The following is a 19,162-nucleotide window of genomic DNA, read 5'->3' on the forward strand; positions in this document are numbered from 1 at the left end:
AGTAAACGAGGAACAGCGAGGAGCTGAGGGCGAGCGCGCGAGAAACAGATCCTTATATACCCTCGTGGCGAAAAATTTCTCCGAAATAATTGGAATATTCCGAGAATTTTTTCCAAAATTCGCTATAACATTTCAATGCAAGCCTCCAGTGCAACTAGTCGAAAAAATACCTAGAAATTTAGAGTAATTCCGAGAAATTTTACAAACTTTTATCCAACCCAAGGTACCAATGCAGACGACATCAAGTGATAGAATTTTAAACGAGAATATGTTTGTAGATTGACACTGAGGTTTCACATGGTTCAAATAATTATGTAAATACAGCTAATGTGTGAATGGGAAAACAAAGTTGTTCACCTCCATGTGTAAACACCAGCACGAAACATTTCAAATATCAGTTTACGTGTCAAAGTGTCGTAACCTGGGGGTAGCGGCTGCCAACAAAACATTTAGAAAGGGCAGCCGCACCAAAACATAGCAGAAGCAAAGGTACAAAAAAAATGAGAAGCAAAACAACGATTTCACCCTCCTTCGAACGCCCAAGAAAGTAGCTCTTTGCTTTGGTACGTTAAGATACAAAAAGTCGCAATGGACTTTTTCTTCCGCAGTCGCCCAACATCATCTTAAATGTTCCAAACATTTCGGAAAGCCACAGAAAAGGGGAAATAAAAAAATAAACTCGAAGAACTGAAGATTTTTTTATTAATTTTCTAAATTTTTAATTTTTTTTAATTTTTTTTTTTTTTTTTGTAAAGCTTTCATTCCGACAGCTCTTTTTTTGCGAGTTGTTGACCAGACAGGTATCAGCAACCTGTGCAATCACGTATCAGCATCAACTTTCTTTTCTGGGAAAGAGGCATACGAAGATAGCCAAAACTGCACCAATCCACAAAAAGACACTATTCAAGATGAGTAGTGATGGCAGTTCATCGGAAGTTGGAACTTCAGGGCTCACAAAGCGATAAATGACACCTGAGAGTCCCTGAAAGCAACGGGCCAGATTGAGAGTGTTGCTCATGTTACTGGCACCGTGATTGTAAGATAACACAAGTGGAATACAAATGTTCATCACTCCTGCGGCCAAAGAGCCGATGAAAGTGAGAACAGCCAGCTGCCAGAAGGCGTTGCAGACGATAGCCAAGACAGCACACAAAGCGCAGGTTGCCAGGGCAAAAGCGTACTCGGAAGTACGCCGGAAAGGAGACTTGGAGGCGAAAATGCCGTATATCAGTCTAGCGGAAAGATCAGCCAACTGTACGAGAAGTGTCAGTAGAGAGATACTGTCCGCACTCGCACCAAGACTCTCGGCCCGACCGTTCATCTGTCTCAAGAAATGAGGACTTCCCATGTTTAACGCAAACACAGAAAAAGCCATCGTCAGGAACTGTGGCCGACGCAGATATCGCAGAGCCATCAGTTCCGCAATCTGGGAACGGGTTCTCCCCCAGAAGGTTCCTTCGCGGACAGGCTCGGTTCGTTCTTTTCGTTCTTCAACCTCAACCTCCTTCTCTTCCAGTGTGAAATGACTTTCTGGATTGGCGTAAATCATTCCACTCAGAGAGAGAACAAAGAAAGTTCCGGACAACACCAGGAAAGCAGAGTGCAGCCCGAGCACACTGAAAATTGGTTCCAGTATGTAGGGCATAACGATAGCTCCCAGACATCCACCTGAGAGTGCGATCGACATAGCTGTGGGCTCTCTGGTAGTGAAGAACTTACCGGTACATCCCACTGCCGCAGTGATCACAAAAGATGATCCCAATCCAACGCACACTCCGAGGCTCCCGATCAGATAAGCAGCCGAAGTTGCAAAGTAGCTAGTCAAGAAGCCGAGCGCGCAGATGATGCTGCCAACAGACACCATCGGCCCGTTGCCGAAACGAGCCACCAGCGCGCTGCTGAATGGAGAACATATGAGGGACAATGTCCCGATACGCCCAGAAATCCAGGAGGCTTCCATCGGGGAGGTATCAGGAAATTCCTCCATTATAGCAGCTCTCCAAACGGCGAAAGATTTCAAAAAGCCCGTCAGCAGAAAGGTGACCACAAAGGTCATGACGGATACCAACCATCCGTATCCACCATCAGGAGCGACGCGTTCACTTACAGTAACCCTTGGTTCGTTCAAGTCGATTACCGTGAAAGTATCCAGCCAGGCTGAATTGCCACAACGAACGACATCGATGACGACGTTCTTGGCATCATGGCCCGAAACAGCCTTACCCCCAACGAAAGACATGATTATTATCACGAATCCGTTAATACGAATCCACCGATAACTTGATGGAAAATTAAAAAGGTCGACTCCCGGCCGCAAAACGAGTAAACGATAAATCGAGTAAACGAGGAACAGCGAGGAGCTGAGGGCGAGCGCGCGAGAAACAGATCCTTATATACCCTCGTGGCGAAAAATTTCTCCGAAATAATTGGAATATTCCGAGAATTTTTTCCAAAATTCGCTATAACATTTCAATGCAAGCCTCCAGTGCAACTAGTCGAAAAAATACCTAGAAATTTAGAGTAATTCCGAGAAATTTTACAAACTTTTATCCAACCCAAGGTACCAATGCAGACGACATCAAGTGATAGAATTTTAAACGAGAATATGTTTGTAGATTGACACTGAGGTTTCACATGGTTCAAATAATTATGTAAATACAGCTAATGTGTGAATGGGAAAACAAAGTTGTTCACCTCCATGTGTAAACACCAGCACGAAACATTTCAAATATCAGTTTACGTGTCAAAGTGTCGTAACCTGGGGGTAGCGGCTGCCAACAAAACATTTAGAAAGGGCAGCCGCACCAAAACATAGCAGAAGCAAAGGTACAAAAAAAATGAGAAGCAAAACAACGATTTCACCCTCCTTCGAACGCCCAAGAAAGTAGCTCTTTGCTTTGGTACGTTAAGATACAAAAAGTCGCAATGGACTTTTTCTTCCGCAGTCGCCCAACATCATCTTAAATGTTCCAAACATTTCGGAAAGCCACAGAAAAGGGGAAATAAAAAAATAAACTCGAAGAACTCAAGATTTTTTTATTAATTTTCTAAATTTTTAATTTTTTTTAATTTTTTTTTTTTTTTTTGTAAAGCTTTCATTCCGACAGCTCTTTTTTTGCGAGTTGTTGACCAGACAGGTATCAGCAACCTGTGCAATCACGTATCAGCATCAACTTTCTTTTCTGGGAAAGAGGCATACGAAGATAGCCAAAACTGCACCAATCCACAAAAAGACACTATTCAAGATGAGTAGTGATGGCAGTTCATCGGAAGTTGGAACTTCAGGGCTCACAAAGCGATAAATGACACCTGAGAGTCCCTGAAAGCAACGGGCCAGATTGAGAGTGTTGCTCATGTTACTGGCACCGTGATTGTAAGATAACACAAGTGGAATACAAATGTTCATCACTCCTGCGGCCAAAGAGCCGATGAAAGTGAGAACAGCCAGCTGCCAGAAGGCGTTGCAGACGATAGCCAAGACAGCACACAAAGCGCAGGTTGCCAGGGCAAAAGCGTACTCGGAAGTACGCCGGAAAGGAGACTTGGAGGCGAAAATGCCGTATATCAGTCTAGCGGAAAGATCAGCCAACTGTACGAGAAGTGTCAGTAGAGAGATACTATCCGCACTCGCACCAAGACTCTCGGCCCGACCGTTCATCTGCCTCAAGAAATGAGGACTTCCCATGTTTAACGCAAACACAGAAAAAGCCATCGTCAGGAACTGTGGCCGACGCAGATATCGCAGAGCCATCAGTTCCGCAATCTGGGAACGGGTTCTCCCCCAGAAGGTTCCTTCGCGGACAGGCTCGGTTTGTTCTTTTCGTTCTTCAACCTCAACCTCTTTCTCTTCCAGTGTGAAATGGCTTTCTGGATTGGCGTAAATCATTCCACTCAGAGAGAGAACAAAGAAAGTTCCGGACAACACCAGGAAAGCAGAGTGCATCCCGAGCACACTGAAAATTGGTTCCAGTATGTAGGGCATAACCATAGCTCCCAGACATCCACCTGAGAGTGCGATCGACATAGCTGTGGGCTCTCTGGTAGTGAAGAACTTACCGGTACATCCCACTGCCGCAGTGATCACAAAAGATGATCCCAATCCAACGCACACTCCGAGGCTCCCGATCAGATAAGCAGCCGAAGTTGCAAAGTAGCTGGTCAAGAAGCCGAGCGCGCAGATGATGCTGCCAACAGACACCATCGGCCCGTTGCCGAAACGAGCCACCAGCGCGCTGCTGAATGGAGAACATATGAGGGACAATATCCCGATACGCCCAGAAATCCAGGAGGCTTCCATCGGGGAGGTATCAGGAAATTCCTCCATTATAGCAGCTCTCCAAACGGCGAAAGATTTCAAAAAGCCCGTCAGCAGAAAGGTGACCACAAAGGTCATGACGGATACCAACCATCCGTATCCACCATCAGGAGCGACGCGTTCACTTACAGTAACCCTTGGTTCGTTCAAGTCGATTACCGTGAAAGTGTCCAGCCAGGCTGAATTGCCACAACGAACGACATCGATGACGACGTTCTTGGCATCATGGCCCGAAACAGCCTTACCACCAACGAAAGACATGATTATTACCACGAATCCGTTAATACGAATCCACCGATAACTTGATGGAAAATTAAAAAGGTCGACTCCCGGCCGCAAAACGAGTAAACGATAAATCGAGTAAACGAGGAACAGCGAGGAGCCGAGGGCGAGCGCGCGAGAAACAGATCCTTATATACCCTCGTGGCGAAAAATTTCTCCGAAATAATTGGAATATTCCGAGAATTTTTTCCAAAATTCGCTATAACATTTCAATGCAAGCCTCCAGTGCAACTAGTCGAAAAAATACCTAGAAATTTAGAGTAATTCCGAGAAATTTTACAAACTTTTATCCAACCCAAGGTACCAATGCAGACGACATCAAGTGATAGAATTTTAAACGAGAATATGTTTGTAGATTGACACTGAGGTTTCACATGGTTCAAATAATTATGTAAATACAGCTAATGTGTGAATGGGAAAACAAAGTTGTTCACCTCCATGTGTAAACACCAGCACGAAACATTTCAAATATCAGTTTACGTGTCAAAGTGTCGTAACCTGGGGGTAGCGGCTGCCAACAAAACATTTAGAAAGGGCAGCCGCACCAAAACATAGCAGAAGCAAAGGTACAAAAAAAATGAGAAGCAAAACAACGATTTCACCCTCCTTCGAACGCCCAAGAAAGTAGCTCTTTGCTTTGGTACGTTAAGATACAAAAAGTCGCAATGGACTTTTTCTTCCGCAGTCGCCCAACATCATCTTAAATGTTCCAAACATTTCGGAAAGCCACAGAAAAGGGGAAATAAAAAAATAAACTCGAAGAACTCAAGATTTTTTTATTAATTTTCTAAATTTTTAATTTTTTTTAATTTTTTTTTTTTTTTGTAAAGCTTTCATTCCGACAGCTCTTTTTTTGCGAGTTGTTGACCAGACAGGTATCAGCAACCTGTGCAATCACGTATCAGCATCAACTTTCTTTTCTGGGAAAGAGGCATACGAAGATAGCCAAAACTGCACCAATCCACAAAAAGACACTATTCAAGATGAGTAGTGATGGCAGTTCATCGGAAGTTGGAACTTCAGGGCTCACAAAGCGATAAATGACACCTGAGAGTCCCTGAAAGCAACGGGCCAGATTGAGAGTGTTGCTCATGTTACTGGCACCGTGATTGTAAGATAACACAAGTGGAATACAAATGTTCATCACTCCTGCGGCCAAAGAGCCGATGAAAGTGAGAACAGCCAGCTGCCAGAAGGCGTTGCAGACGATAGCCAAGACAGCACACAAAGCGCAGGTTGCCAGGGCAAAAGCGTACTCGGAAGTACGCCGGAAAGGAGACTTGGAGGCGAAAATGCCGTATATCAGTCTAGCGGAAAGATCAGCCAACTGTACGAGAAGTGTCAGTAGAGAGATACTATCCGCACTCGCACCAAGACTCTCGGCCCGACCGTTCATCTGCCTCAAGAAATGAGGACTTCCCATGTTTAACGCAAACACAGAAAAAGCCATCGTCAGGAACTGTGGCCGACGCAGATATCGCAGAGCCATCAGTTCCGCAATCTGGGAACGGGTTCTCCCCCAGAAGGTTCCTTCGCGGACAGGCTCGGTTTGTTCTTTTCGTTCTTCAACCTCAACCTCTTTCTCTTCCAGTGTGAAATGGCTTTCTGGATTGGCGTAAATCATTCCACTCAGAGAGAGAACAAAGAAAGTTCCGGACAACACCAGGAAAGCAGAGTGCAGCCCGAGCACACTGAAAATTGGTTCCAGTATGTAGGGCATAACCATAGCTCCCAGACATCCACCTGAGAGTGCGATCGACATAGCTGTGGGCTCTCTGGTAGTGAAGAACTTACCGGTACATCCCACTGCCGCAGTGATCACAAAAGATGATCCCAATCCAACGCACACTCCGAGGCTCCCGATCAGATAAGCAGCCGAAGTTGCAAAGTAGCTGGTCAAGAAGCCGAGCGCGCAGATGATGCTGCCAACAGACACCATCGGCCCGTTGCCGAAACGAGCCACCAGCGCGCTGCTGAATGGAGAACATATGAGGGACAATGTCCCGATACGCCCAGAAATCCAGGAGGCTTCCATCGGGGAGGTATCAGGAAATTCCTCCATTATAGCAGCTCTCCAAACGGCGAAAGATTTCAAAAAGCCCGTCAGCAGAAAGGTGACCACAAAGGTCATGACGGATACCAACCATCCGTATCCACCATCAGGAGCGACGCGTTCACTTACAGTAACCCTTGGTTCGTTCAAGTCGATTACCGTGAAAGTGTCCAGCCAGGCTGAATTGCCACAACGAACGACATCGATGACGACGTTCTTGGCATCACGGCCCGAAACAGCCTTACCACCAACGAAAGACATGATTATTACCACGAATCCGTTAATACGAATCCACCGATAACTTGATGGAAAATTAAAAAGGTCGACTCCCGGCCGCAAAACGAGTAAACGATAAATCGAGTAAACGAGGAACAGCGAGGAGCCGAGGGCGACCGCGCGAGAAACAGATCCTTATATACCCTCGTGGCGAAAAATTTCTCCGAAATAATTGGAATATTCCGAGAATTTTTTCCAAAATTCGCTATAACATTTCAATGCAAGCCTCCAGTGCAACTAGTCGAAAAAATACCTAGAAATTTAGAGTAATTCCGAGAAATTTTACAAACTTTTATCCAACCCAAGGTACCAATGCAGACGACATCAAGTGATAGAATTTTAAACGAGAATATGTTTGTAGATTGACACTGAGGTTTCACATGGTTCAAATAATTATGTAAATACAGCTAATGTGTGAATGGGAAAACAAAGTTGTTCACCTCCATGTGTAAACACCAGCACGAAACATTTCAAATATCAGTTTACGTGTCAAAGTGTCGTAACCTGGGGGTAGCGGCTGCCAACAAAACATTTAGAAAGGGCAGCCGCACCAAAACATAGCAGAAGCAAAGGTACAAAAAAAAGGAGAAGCAAAACAACGATTTCACCCTCCTTCGAACGCCCAAGAAAGTAGCTCTTTGCTTTGGTACGTTAAGATACAAAAAGTCGCAATGGACTTTTTCTTCCGCAGTCGCCCAACATCATCTTAAATGTTCCAAACATTTCGGAAAGCCACAGAAAAGGGGAAATAAAAAAATAAACTCGAAGAACTCAAGATTTTTTTATTAATTTTCTAAATTTTTAATTTTTTTTAATTTTTTTTTTTTTTTTTGTAAGGCTTTCATTCCGACAGCTCTTTTTTTGCGAGTTGTTGACCAGACAGGTATCAGCAACCTGTGCAATCACGTATCAGCATCAACTTTCTTTTCTGGGAAAGAGGCATACGAAGATAGCCAAAACTGCACCAATCCACAAAAAGACACTATTCAAGATGAGTAGTGATGGCAGTTCATCGGAAGTTGGAACTTCAGGGCTCACAAAGCGATAAATGACACCTGAGAGTCCCTGAAAGCAACGGGCCAGATTGAGAGTGTTGCTCATGTTACTGGCACCGTGATTGTAAGATAACACAAGTGGAATACAAATGTTCATCACTCCTGCGGCCAAAGAGCCGATGAAAGTGAGAACAGCCAGCTGCCAGAAGGCGTTGCAGACGATAGCCAAGACAGCACACAAAGCGCAGGTTGCCAGGGCAAAAGCGTACTCGGAAGTACGCCGGAAAGGAGACTTGGAGGCGAAAATGCCGTATATCAGTCTAGCGGAAAGATCAGCCAACTGTACGAGAAGTGTCAGTAGAGAGATACTGTCCGCACTCGCACCAAGACTCTCGGCCCGACCGTTCATCTGCCTCAAGAAATGAGGACTTCCCATGTTTAACGCAAACACAGAAAAAGCCATCGTCAGGAACTGTGGCCGACGCAGATATCGCAGAGCCATCAGTTCCGCAATCTGGGAACGGGTTCTCCCCCAGAAGGTTCCTTCGCGGACAGGCTCGGTTTGTTCTTTTCGTTCTTCAACCTCAACCTCTTTCTCTTCCAGTGTGAAATGACTTTCTGGATTGGCGTAAATCATTCCACTCAGAGAGAGAACAAAGAAAGTTCCGGACAACACCAGGAAAGCAGAGTGCAGCCCGAGCACACTGAAAATTGGTTCCAGTATGTAGGGCATAACGATAGCTCCCAGACATCCACCTGAGAGTGCGATCGACATAGCTGTGGGCTCTCTGGTAGTGAAGAACTTACCGGTACATCCCACTGCCGCAGTGATCACAAAAGATGATCCCAATCCAACGCACACTCCGAGGCTCCCGATCAGATAAGCAGCCGAAGTTGCAAAGTAGCTGGTCAAGAAGCCGAGCGCGCAGATGATGCTGCCAACAGACACCATCGGCCCGTTGCCGAAACGAGCCACCAGCGCGCTGCTGAATGGAGAACATATGAGGGACAATGTCCCGATACGCCCAGAAATCCAGGAGGCTTCCATCGGGGAGGTATCAGGAAATTCCTCCATTATAGCAGCTCTCCAAACGGCGAAAGATTTCAAAAAGCCCGTCAGCAGAAAGGTGACCACAAAGGTCATGACGGATACCAACCATCCGTATCCACCATCAGGAGCGACGCGTTCACTTACAGTAACCCTTGGTTCGTTCAAGTCGATTACCGTGAAAGTGTCCAGCCAGGCTGAATTGCCACAACGAACGACATCGATGACGACGTTCTTGGCATCATGGCCCGAAACAGCCTTACCACCAACGAAAGACATGATTATTATCACGAATCCGTTAATACGAATCCACCGATAACTTGATGGAAAATTAAAAAGGTCGACTCCCGGCCGCAAAACGAGTAAACGATAAATCGAGTAAACGAGGAACAGCGAGGAGCTGAGGGCGAGCGCGCGAGAAACAGATCCTTATATACCCTCGTGGCGAAAAATTTCTCCGAAATAATTGGAATATTCCGAGAATTTTTTCCAAAATTCGCTATAACATTTCAATGCAAGCCTCCAGTGCAACTAGTCGAAAAAATACCTAGAAATTTAGAGTAATTCCGAGAAATTTTACAAACTTTTATCCAACCCAAGGTACCAATGCAGACGACATCAAGTGATAGAATTTTAAACGAGAATATGTTTGTAGATTGACACTGAGGTTTCACATGGTTCAAATAATTATGTAAATACAGCTAATGTGTGAATGGGAAAACAAAGTTGTTCACCTCCATGTGTAAACACCAGCACGAAACATTTCAAATATCAGTTTACGTGTCAAAGTGTCGTAACCTGGGGGTAGCGGCTGCCAACAAAACATTTAGAAAGGGCAGCCGCACCAAAACATAGCAGAAGCAAAGGTACAAAAAAAATGAGAAGCAAAACAACGATTTCACCCTCCTTCGAACGCCCAAGAAAGTAGCTCTTTGCTTTGGTACGTTAAGATACAAAAAGTCGCAATGGACTTTTTCTTCCGCAGTCGCCCAACATCATCTTAAATGTTCCAAACATTTCGGAAAGCCACAGAAAAGGGGAAATAAAAAAATAAACTCGAAGAACTGAAGATTTTTTTATTAATTTTCTAAATTTTTAATTTTTTTTAATTTTTTTTTTTTTTTTGTAAAGCTTTCATTCCGACAGCTCTTTTTTTGCGAGTTGTTGACCAGACAGGTATCAGCAACCTGTGCAATCACGTATCAGCATCAACTTTCTTTTCTGGGAAAGAGGCATACGAAGATAGCCAAAACTGCACCAATCCACAAAAAGACACTATTCAAGATGAGTAGTGATGGCAGTTCATCGGAAGTTGGAACTTCAGGGCTCACAAAGCGATAAATGACACCTGAGAGTCCCTGAAAGCAACGGGCCAGATTGAGAGTGTTGCTCATGTTACTGGCACCGTGATTGTAAGATAACACAAGTGGAATACAAATGTTCATCACTCCTGCGGCCAAAGAGCCGATGAAAGTGAGAACAGCCAGCTGCCAGAAGGCGTTGCAGACGATAGCCAAGACAGCACACAAAGCGCAGGTTGCCAGGGCAAAAGCGTACTCGGAAGTACGCCGGAAAGGAGACTTGGAGGCGAAAATGCCGTATATCAGTCTAGCGGAAAGATCAGCCAACTGTACGAGAAGTGTCAGTAGAGAGATACTGTCCGCACTCGCACCAAGACTCTCGGCCCGACCGTTCATCTGTCTCAAGAAATGAGGACTTCCCATGTTTAACGCAAACACAGAAAAAGCCATCGTCAGGAACTGTGGCCGACGCAGATATCGCAGAGCCATCAGTTCCGCAATCTGGGAACGGGTTCTCCCCCAGAAGGTTCCTTCGCGGACAGGCTCGGTTCGTTCTTTTCGTTCTTCAACCTCAACCTCCTTCTCTTCCAGTGTGAAATGACTTTCTGGATTGGCGTAAATCATTCCACTCAGAGAGAGAACAAAGAAAGTTCCGGACAACACCAGGAAAGCAGAGTGCAGCCCGAGCACACTGAAAATTGGTTCCAGTATGTAGGGCATAACGATAGCTCCCAGACATCCACCTGAGAGTGCGATCGACATAGCTGTGGGCTCTCTGGTAGTGAAGAACTTACCGGTACATCCCACTGCCGCAGTGATCACAAAAGATGATCCCAATCCAACGCACACTCCGAGGCTCCCGATCAGATAAGCAGCCGAAGTTGCAAAGTAGCTAGTCAAGAAGCCGAGCGCGCAGATGATGCTGCCAACAGACACCATCGGCCCGTTGCCGAAACGAGCCACCAGCGCGCTGCTGAATGGAGAACATATGAGGGACAATGTCCCGATACGCCCAGAAATCCAGGAGGCTTCCATCGGGGAGGTATCAGGAAATTCCTCCATTATAGCAGCTCTCCAAACGGCGAAAGATTTCAAAAAGCCCGTCAGCAGAAAGGTGACCACAAAGGTCATGACGGATACCAACCATCCGTATCCACCATCAGGAGCGACGCGTTCACTTACAGTAACCCTTGGTTCGTTCAAGTCGATTACCGTGAAAGTATCCAGCCAGGCTGAATTGCCACAACGAACGACATCGATGACGACGTTCTTGGCATCATGGCCCGAAACAGCCTTACCCCCAACGAAAGACATGATTATTATCACGAATCCGTTAATACGAATCCACCGATAACTTGATGGAAAATTAAAAAGGTCGACTCCCGGCCGCAAAACGAGTAAACGATAAATCGAGTAAACGAGGAACAGCGAGGAGCTGAGGGCGAGCGCGCGAGAAACAGATCCTTATATACCCTCGTGGCGAAAAATTTCTCCGAAATAATTGGAATATTCCGAGAATTTTTTCCAAAATTCGCTATAACATTTCAATGCAAGCCTCCAGTGCAACTAGTCGAAAAAATACCTAGAAATTTAGAGTAATTCCGAGAAATTTTACAAACTTTTATCCAACCCAAGGTACCAATGCAGACGACATCAAGTGATAGAATTTTAAACGAGAATATGTTTGTAGATTGACACTGAGGTTTCACATGGTTCAAATAATTATGTAAATACAGCTAATGTGTGAATGGGAAAACAAAGTTGTTCACCTCCATGTGTAAACACCAGCACGAAACATTTCAAATATCAGTTTACGTGTCAAAGTGTCGTAACCTGGGGGTAGCGGCTGCCAACAAAACATTTAGAAAGGGCAGCCGCACCAAAACATAGCAGAAGCAAAGGTACAAAAAAAATGAGAAGCAAAACAACGATTTCACCCTCCTTCGAACGCCCAAGAAAGTAGCTCTTTGCTTTGGTACGTTAAGATACAAAAAGTCGCAATGGACTTTTTCTTCCGCAGTCGCCCAACATCATCTTAAATGTTCCAAACATTTCGGAAAGCCACAGAAAAGGGGAAATAAAAAAATAAACTCGAAGAACTGAAGATTTTTTTATTAATTTTCTAAATTTTTAATTTTTTTTAATTTTTTTTTTTTTTTTGTAAAGCTTTCATTCCGACAGCTCTTTTTTTGCGAGTTGTTGACCAGACAGGTATCAGCAACCTGTGCAATCACGTATCAGCATCAACTTTCTTTTCTGGGAAAGAGGCATACGAAGATAGCCAAAACTGCACCAATCCACAAAAAGACACTATTCAAGATGAGTAGTGATGGCAGTTCATCGGAAGTTGGAACTTCAGGGCTCACAAAGCGATAAATGACACCTGAGAGTCCCTGAAAGCAACGGGCCAGATTGAGAGTGTTGCTCATGTTACTGGCACCGTGATTGTAAGATAACACAAGTGGAATACAAATGTTCATCACTCCTGCGGCCAAAGAGCCGATGAAAGTGAGAACAGCCAGCTGCCAGAAGGCGTTGCAGACGATAGCCAAGACAGCACACAAAGCGCAGGTTGCCAGGGCAAAAGCGTACTCGGAAGTACGCCGGAAAGGAGACTTGGAGGCGAAAATGCCGTATATCAGTCTAGCGGAAAGATCAGCCAACTGTACGAGAAGTGTCAGTAGAGAGATACTGTCCGCACTCGCACCAAGACTCTCGGCCCGACCGTTCATCTGCCTCAAGAAATGAGGACTTCCCATGTTTAACGCAAACACAGAAAAAGCCATCGTCAGGAACTGTGGCCGACGCAGATATCGCAGAGCCATCAGTTCCGCAATCTGGGAACGGGTTCTCCCCCAGAAGGTTCCTTCGCGGACAGGCTCGGTTTGTTCTTTTCGTTCTTCAACCTCAACCTCTTTCTCTTCCAGTGTGAAATGGCTTTCTGGATTGGCGTAAATCATTCCACTCAGAGAGAGAACAAAGAAAGTTCCGGACAACACCAGGAAAGCAGAGTGCAGCCCGAGCACACTGAAAATTGGTTCCAGTATGTAGGGCATAACGATAGCTCCCAGACATCCACCTGAGAGTGCGATCGACATAGCTGTGGGCTCTCTGGTAGTGAAGAACTTACCGGTACATCCCACTGCCGCAGTGATCACAAAAGATGATCCCAATCCAACGCACACTCCGAGGCTCCCGATCAGATAAGCAGCCAAAGTTGCAAAGTAGCTGGTCAAGAAGCCGAGCGCGCAGATGATGCTGCCAACAGACACCATCGGCCCGTTGCCGAAACGAGCCACCAGCGCGCTGCTGAATGGAGAACATATGAGGGACAATGTCCCGATACGCCCAGAAATCCAGGAGGCTTCCATCGGGGAGGTATCAGGAAATTCCTCCATTATAGCAGCTCTCCAAACGGCGAAAGATTTCAAAAAGCCCGTCAGCAGAAAGGTGACCACAAAGGTCATGACGGATACCAACCATCCGTATCCACCATCAGGAGCGACGCGTTCACTTACAGTAACCCTTGGTTCGTTCAAGTCGATTACCGTGAAAGTGTCCAGCCAGGCTGAATTGCCACAACGAACGACATCGATGACGACGTTCTTGGCATCATGGCCCGAAACAGCCTTACCACCAACGAAAGACATGATTATTACCACGAATCCGTTAATACGAATCCACCGATAACTTGATGGAAAATTAAAAAGGTCGACTCCCGGCCGCAAAACGAGTAAACGATAAATCGAGTAAACGAGGAACAGCGAGGAGCCGAGGGCGACCGCGCGAGAAACAGATCCTTATATACCCTCGTGGCGAAAAATTTCTCCGAAATAATTGGAATATTCCGAGAATTTTTTCCAAAATTCGCTATAACATTTCAATGCAAGCCTCCAGTGCAACTAGTCGAAAAAATACCTAGAAATTTAGAGTAATTCCGAGAAATTTTACAAACTTTTATCCAACCCAAGGTACCAATGCAGACGACATCAAGTGATAGAATTTTAAACGAGAATATGTTTGTAGATTGACACTGAGGTTTCACATGGTTCAAATAATTATGTAAATACAGCTAATGTGTGAATGGGAAAACAAAGTTGTTCACCTCCATGTGTAAACACCAGCACGAAACATTTCAAATATCAGTTTACGTGTCAAAGTGTCGTAACCTGGGGGTAGCGGCTGCCAACAAAACATTTAGAAAGGGCAGCCGCACCAAAACATAGCAGAAGCAAAGGTACAAAAAAAATGAGAAGCAAAACAACGATTTCACCCTCCTTCGAACGCCCAAGAAAGTAGCTCTTTGCTTTGGTACGTTAAGATACAAAAAGTCGCAATGGACTTTTTCTTCCGCAGTCGCCCAACATCATCTTAAATGTTCCAAACATTTCGGAAAGCCACAGAAAAGGGGAAATAAAAAAATAAACTCGAAGAACTCAAGATTTTTTTATTAATTTTCTAAATTTTTAATTTTTTTTAATTTTTTTTTTTTTTTTGTAAGGCTTTCATTCCGACAGCTCTTTTTTTGCGAGTTGTTGACCAGACAGGTATCAGCAACCTGTGCAATCACGTATCAGCATCAACTTTCTTTTCTGGGAAAGAGGCATACGAAGATAGCCAAAACTGCACCAATCCACAAAAAGACACTATTCAAGATGAGTAGTGATGGCAGTTCATCGGAAGTTGGAACTTCAGGGCTCACAAAGCGATAAATGACACCTGAGAGTCCCTGAAAGCAACGGGCCAGATTGAGAGTGTTGCTCATGTTACTGGCACCGTGATTGTAAGATAACACAAGTGGAATACAAATGTTCATCACTCCTGCGGCCAAAGAGCCGATGAAAGTGAGAACAGCCAGCTGCCAGAAGGCGTTGCAGACGATAGCCAAGACAGCACACAAAGCGCAGGTTGCCAGGGCAAAAGCGTACTCGGAAGTACGCCGGAAAGGAGACTTGGAGGCGAAAATGCTGTATATCAGTCTAGCGGAAAGATCAGCCAACTGTACGAGAAGTGTCAGTAGAGAGATACTGTCCGCACTCGCACCAAGACTCTCGGCCCGACCGTTCATCTGCCTCAAGAAATGAGGACTTCCCATGTTTAACGCAAACACAGAAAAAGCCATCGTCAGGAACTGTGGCCGACGCAGATATCGCAGAGCCATCAGTTCCGCAATCTGGGAACGGGTTCTCCCCCAGAAGGTTCCTTCGCGGACAGGCTCGGTTTGTTCTTTTCGTTCTTCAACCTCAACCTCTTTCTCTTCCAGTGTGAAATGGCTTTCTGGATTGGCGTAAATCATTCCACTCAGAGAGAGAACAAAGAAAGTTCCGGACAACACCAGGAAAGCAGAGTGCAGCCCGAGCACACTGAAAATTGGTTCCAGTATGTAGGGCATAACGATAGCTCCCAGACATCCACCTGAGAGTGCGATCGACATAGCTGTGGGCTCTCTGGTAGTGAAGAACTTACCGGTACATCCCACTGCCGCAGTGATCACAAAAGATGATCCCAATCCAACGCACACTCCGAGGCTCCCGATCAGATAAGCAGCCAAAGTTGCAAAGTAGCTGGTCAAGAAGCCGAGCGCGCAGATGATGCTGCCAACAGACACCATCGGCCCGTTGCCGAAACGAGCCACCAGCGCGCTGCTGAATGGAGAACATATGAGGGACAATGTCCCGATACGCCCAGAAATCCAGGAGGCTTCCATCGGGGAGGTATCAGGAAATTCCTCCATTATAGCAGCTCTCCAAACGGCGAAAGATTTCAAAAAGCCCGTCAGCAGAAAGGTGACCACAAAGGTCATGACGGATACCAACCATCCGTATCCACCATCAGGAGCGACGCGTTCACTTACAGTAACCCTTGGTTCGTTCAAGTCGATTACCGTGAAAGTGTCCAGCCAGGCTGAATTGCCACAACGAACGACATCGATGACGACGTTCTTGGCATCATGGCCCGAAACAGCCTTACCACCAACGAAAGACATGATTATTACCACGAATCCGTTAATACGAATCCACCGATAACTTGATGGAAAATTAAAAAGGTCGACTCCCGGCCGCAAAACGAGTAAACGATAAATCGAGTAAACGAGGAACAGCGAGGAGCCGAGGGCGACCGCGCGAGAAACAGATCCTTATATACCCTCGTGGCGAAAAATTTCTCCGAAATAATTGGAATATTCCGAGAATTTTTTCCAAAATTCGCTATAACATTTCAATGCAAGCCTCCAGTGCAACTAGTCGAAAAAATACCTAGAAATTTAGAGTAATTCCGAGAAATTTTACAAACTTTTATCCAACCCAAGGTACCAATGCAGACGACATCAAGTGATAGAATTTTAAACGAGAATATGTTTGTAGATTGACACTGAGGTTTCACATGGTTCAAATAATTATGTAAATACAGCTAATGTGTGAATGGGAAAACAAAGTTGTTCACCTCCATGTGTAAACACCAGCACGAAACATTTCAAATATCAGTTTACGTGTCAAAGTGTCGTAACCTGGGGGTAGCGGCTGCCAACAAAACATTTAGAAAGGGCAGCCGCACCAAAACATAGCAGAAGCAAAGGTACAAAAAAAATGAGAAGCAAAACAACGATTTCACCCTCCTTCGAACGCCCAAGAAAGTAGCTCTTTGCTTTGGTACGTTAAGATACAAAAAGTCGCAATGGACTTTTTCTTCCGCAGTCGCCCAACATCATCTTAAATGTTCCAAACATTTCGGAAAGCCACAGAAAAGGGGAAATAAAAAAATAAACTCGAAGAACTCAAGATTTTTTTATTAATTTTCTAAATTTTTAATTTTTTTTAATTTTTTTTTTTTTTTTTGTAAGGCTTTCATTCCGACAGCTCTTTTTTTGCGAGTTGTTGACCAGACAGGTATCAGCAACCTGTGCAATCACGTATCAGCATCAACTTTCTTTTCTGGGAAAGAGGCATACGAAGATAGCCAAAACTGCACCAATCCACAAAAAGACACTATTCAAGATGAGTAGTGATGGCAGTTCATCGGAAGTTGGAACTTCAGGGCTCACAAAGCGATAAATGACACCTGAGAGTCCCTGAAAGCAACGGGCCAGATTGAGAGTGTTGCTCATGTTACTGGCACCGTGATTGTAAGATAACACAAGTGGAATACAAATGTTCATCACTCCTGCGGCCAAAGAGCCGATGAAAGTGAGAACAGCCAGCTGCCAGAAGGCGTTGCAGACGATAGCCAAGACAGCACACAAAGCGCAGGTTGCCAGGGCAAAAGCGTACTCGGAAGTACGCCGGAAAGGAGACTTGGAGGCGAAAATGCCGTATATCAGTCTAGCGGAAAGATCAGCCAACTGTACGAGAAGTGTCAGTAGAGAGATACTGTCCGCACTCGCACCAAGACTCTCGGCCCGACCGTTCATCTGCCTCAAGAAATGAGGACTTCCCATGTTTAACGCAAACACAGAAAAAGCCATCGTCAGGAACTGTGGCCGACGCAGATATCGCAGAGCCATCAGTTCCGCAATCTGGGAACGGGTTCTCCCCCAGAAGGTTCCTTCGCGGACAGGCTCGGTTCGTTCTTTTCGTTCTTCAACCTCAACCTCTTTCTCTTCCAGTGTGAAATGGCTTTCTGGATTGGCGTAAATCATTCCACTCAGAGAGAGAACAAAGAAAGTTCCGGACAACACCAGGAAAGCAGAGTGCAGCCCGAGCACACTGAAAATTGGTTCCAGTATGTAGGGCATAACCATAGCTCCCAGACATCCACCTGAGAGTGCGATCGACATAGCTGTGGGCTCTCTGGTAGTGAAGAACTTACCGGTACATCCCACTGCCGCAGTGATCACAAAAGATGATCCCAATCCAACACACACTCCGAGGCTCCCGATCAGATAAGCAGCCGAAGTTGCAAAGTAGCTGGTCAAGAAGCCGAGCGCGCAGATGATGCTGCCAACAGACACCATCGGCCCGTTGCCGAAACGAGCCACCAGCGCGCTGCTGAATGGAGAACATATGAGGGACAATGTCCCGATACGCCCAGAAATCCAGGAGGCTTCCATCGGGGAGGTATCAGGAAATTCCTCCATTATAGCAGCTCTCCAAACGGCGAAAGATTTCAAAAAGCCCGTCAGCAGAAAGGTGACCACAAAGGTCATGACGGATACCAACCATCCGTATCCACCATCAGGAGCGACGCGTTCACTTACAGTAACCCTTGGTTCGTTCAAGTCGATTACCGTGAAAGTATCCAGCCAGGCTGAATTGCCACAACGAACGACATCGATGACGACGTTCTTGGCATCATGGCCCGAAACAGCCTTACCCCCAACGAAAGACATGATTATTATCACGAATCCGTTAATACGAATCCACCGATAACTTGATGGAAAATTAAAAAGGTCGACTCCCGGCCGCAAAACGAGTAAACGATAAATCGAGTAAACGAGGAACAGCGAGGAGCTGAGGGCGAGCGCGCGAGAAACAGATCCTTATATACCCTCGTGGCGAAAAATTTCTCCGAAATAATTGGAATATTCCGAGAATTTTTTCCAAAATTCGCTATAACATTTCAATGCAAGCCTCCAGTGCAACTAGTCGAAAAAATACCTAGAAATTTAGAGTAATTCCGAGAAATTTTACAAACTTTTATCCAACCCAAGGTACCAATGCAGACGACATCAAGTGATAGAATTTTAAACGAGAATATGTTTGTAGATTGACACTGAGGTTTCACATGGTTCAAATAATTATGTAAATACAGCTAATGTGTGAATGGGAAAACAAAGTTGTTCACCTCCATGTGTAAACACCAGCACGAAACATTTCAAATATCAGTTTACGTGTCAAAGTGTCGTAACCTGGGGGTAGCGGCTGCCAACAAAACATTTAGAAAGGGCAGCCGCACCAA

General features: G+C 45.3%; 8 protein-coding genes across 8 annotated transcripts; all 8 read right to left on the reverse strand.

Annotated features, from left to right (window-relative positions):
• Positions 1-832: 832 nt before the first annotated feature.
• LOC149063692 (monocarboxylate transporter 12-like) lies at positions 833-2,239 on the reverse strand. Its single transcript, XM_089255733.1, has one exon. It carries the CDS (start codon positions 2,237-2,239, stop codon positions 833-835), a length of 1,407 nt encoding a protein of 468 aa, XP_089111859.1.
• Positions 2,240-3,169: 930 nt separating this feature from the next.
• LOC149063693 (monocarboxylate transporter 12-like) lies at positions 3,170-4,576 on the reverse strand. Its single transcript, XM_089255734.1, has one exon. It carries the CDS (start codon positions 4,574-4,576, stop codon positions 3,170-3,172), a length of 1,407 nt encoding a protein of 468 aa, XP_089111860.1.
• Positions 4,577-5,504: 928 nt separating this feature from the next.
• On the reverse strand, positions 5,505-6,911 carry LOC149063694 (monocarboxylate transporter 12-like). The gene has a single exon (XM_089255735.1). It carries the CDS (start codon positions 6,909-6,911, stop codon positions 5,505-5,507), a length of 1,407 nt encoding a protein of 468 aa, XP_089111861.1.
• Positions 6,912-7,841: 930 nt separating this feature from the next.
• LOC149063695 (monocarboxylate transporter 12-like) lies at positions 7,842-9,248 on the reverse strand. Its single transcript, XM_089255736.1, has one exon. The coding sequence runs from the start codon at positions 9,246-9,248 to the stop codon at positions 7,842-7,844; it is 1,407 nt and encodes a 468-aa protein (XP_089111862.1).
• Positions 9,249-10,177: 929 nt separating this feature from the next.
• On the reverse strand, positions 10,178-11,584 carry LOC149063696 (monocarboxylate transporter 12-like). The gene has a single exon (XM_089255737.1). It carries the CDS (start codon positions 11,582-11,584, stop codon positions 10,178-10,180), a length of 1,407 nt encoding a protein of 468 aa, XP_089111863.1.
• A 929-nt stretch (positions 11,585-12,513) lies between these two features.
• On the reverse strand, positions 12,514-13,920 carry LOC149063697 (monocarboxylate transporter 12-like). The gene has a single exon (XM_089255738.1). The coding sequence runs from the start codon at positions 13,918-13,920 to the stop codon at positions 12,514-12,516; it is 1,407 nt and encodes a 468-aa protein (XP_089111864.1).
• Positions 13,921-14,849: 929 nt separating this feature from the next.
• LOC149063698 (monocarboxylate transporter 12-like) lies at positions 14,850-16,256 on the reverse strand. The gene has a single exon (XM_089255739.1). It carries the CDS (start codon positions 16,254-16,256, stop codon positions 14,850-14,852), a length of 1,407 nt encoding a protein of 468 aa, XP_089111865.1.
• A 930-nt stretch (positions 16,257-17,186) lies between these two features.
• LOC149063699 (monocarboxylate transporter 12-like) lies at positions 17,187-18,593 on the reverse strand. Its single transcript, XM_089255742.1, has one exon. The coding sequence runs from the start codon at positions 18,591-18,593 to the stop codon at positions 17,187-17,189; it is 1,407 nt and encodes a 468-aa protein (XP_089111868.1).
• Positions 18,594-19,162: the final 569 nt, after the last annotated feature.

The sequence above is a fragment of the Pholcus phalangioides genome, unplaced genomic scaffold (assembly GCF_987345545.1).
Source record: "Pholcus phalangioides strain wild (caught in Gottingen) unplaced genomic scaffold, Ppha-v1.0 ptg000172l_1, whole genome shotgun sequence".
NCBI classification, from domain to species: domain Eukaryota; kingdom Metazoa; phylum Arthropoda; class Arachnida; order Araneae; family Pholcidae; genus Pholcus; species Pholcus phalangioides.

What these genes read in the sequence shown, in the direction of transcription:
- LOC149063698 (XM_089255739.1), bottom strand. Translation starts at nt 16,256, where the DNA reads ATGTCTTTCGTTGGTGGTAAGGCTGTTTCGGGCCATGATGCCAAGAAC.
- LOC149063697 (XM_089255738.1), bottom strand. Translation starts at nt 13,920, where the DNA reads ATGTCTTTCGTTGGTGGTAAGGCTGTTTCGGGCCATGATGCCAAGAAC.
- LOC149063694 (XM_089255735.1), bottom strand. Translation starts at nt 6,911, where the DNA reads ATGTCTTTCGTTGGTGGTAAGGCTGTTTCGGGCCGTGATGCCAAGAAC.
- LOC149063696 (XM_089255737.1), bottom strand. Translation starts at nt 11,584, where the DNA reads ATGTCTTTCGTTGGGGGTAAGGCTGTTTCGGGCCATGATGCCAAGAAC.
- LOC149063692 (XM_089255733.1), bottom strand. Translation starts at nt 2,239, where the DNA reads ATGTCTTTCGTTGGGGGTAAGGCTGTTTCGGGCCATGATGCCAAGAAC.
- LOC149063699 (XM_089255742.1), bottom strand. Translation starts at nt 18,593, where the DNA reads ATGTCTTTCGTTGGGGGTAAGGCTGTTTCGGGCCATGATGCCAAGAAC.
- LOC149063693 (XM_089255734.1), bottom strand. Translation starts at nt 4,576, where the DNA reads ATGTCTTTCGTTGGTGGTAAGGCTGTTTCGGGCCATGATGCCAAGAAC.
- LOC149063695 (XM_089255736.1), bottom strand. Translation starts at nt 9,248, where the DNA reads ATGTCTTTCGTTGGTGGTAAGGCTGTTTCGGGCCATGATGCCAAGAAC.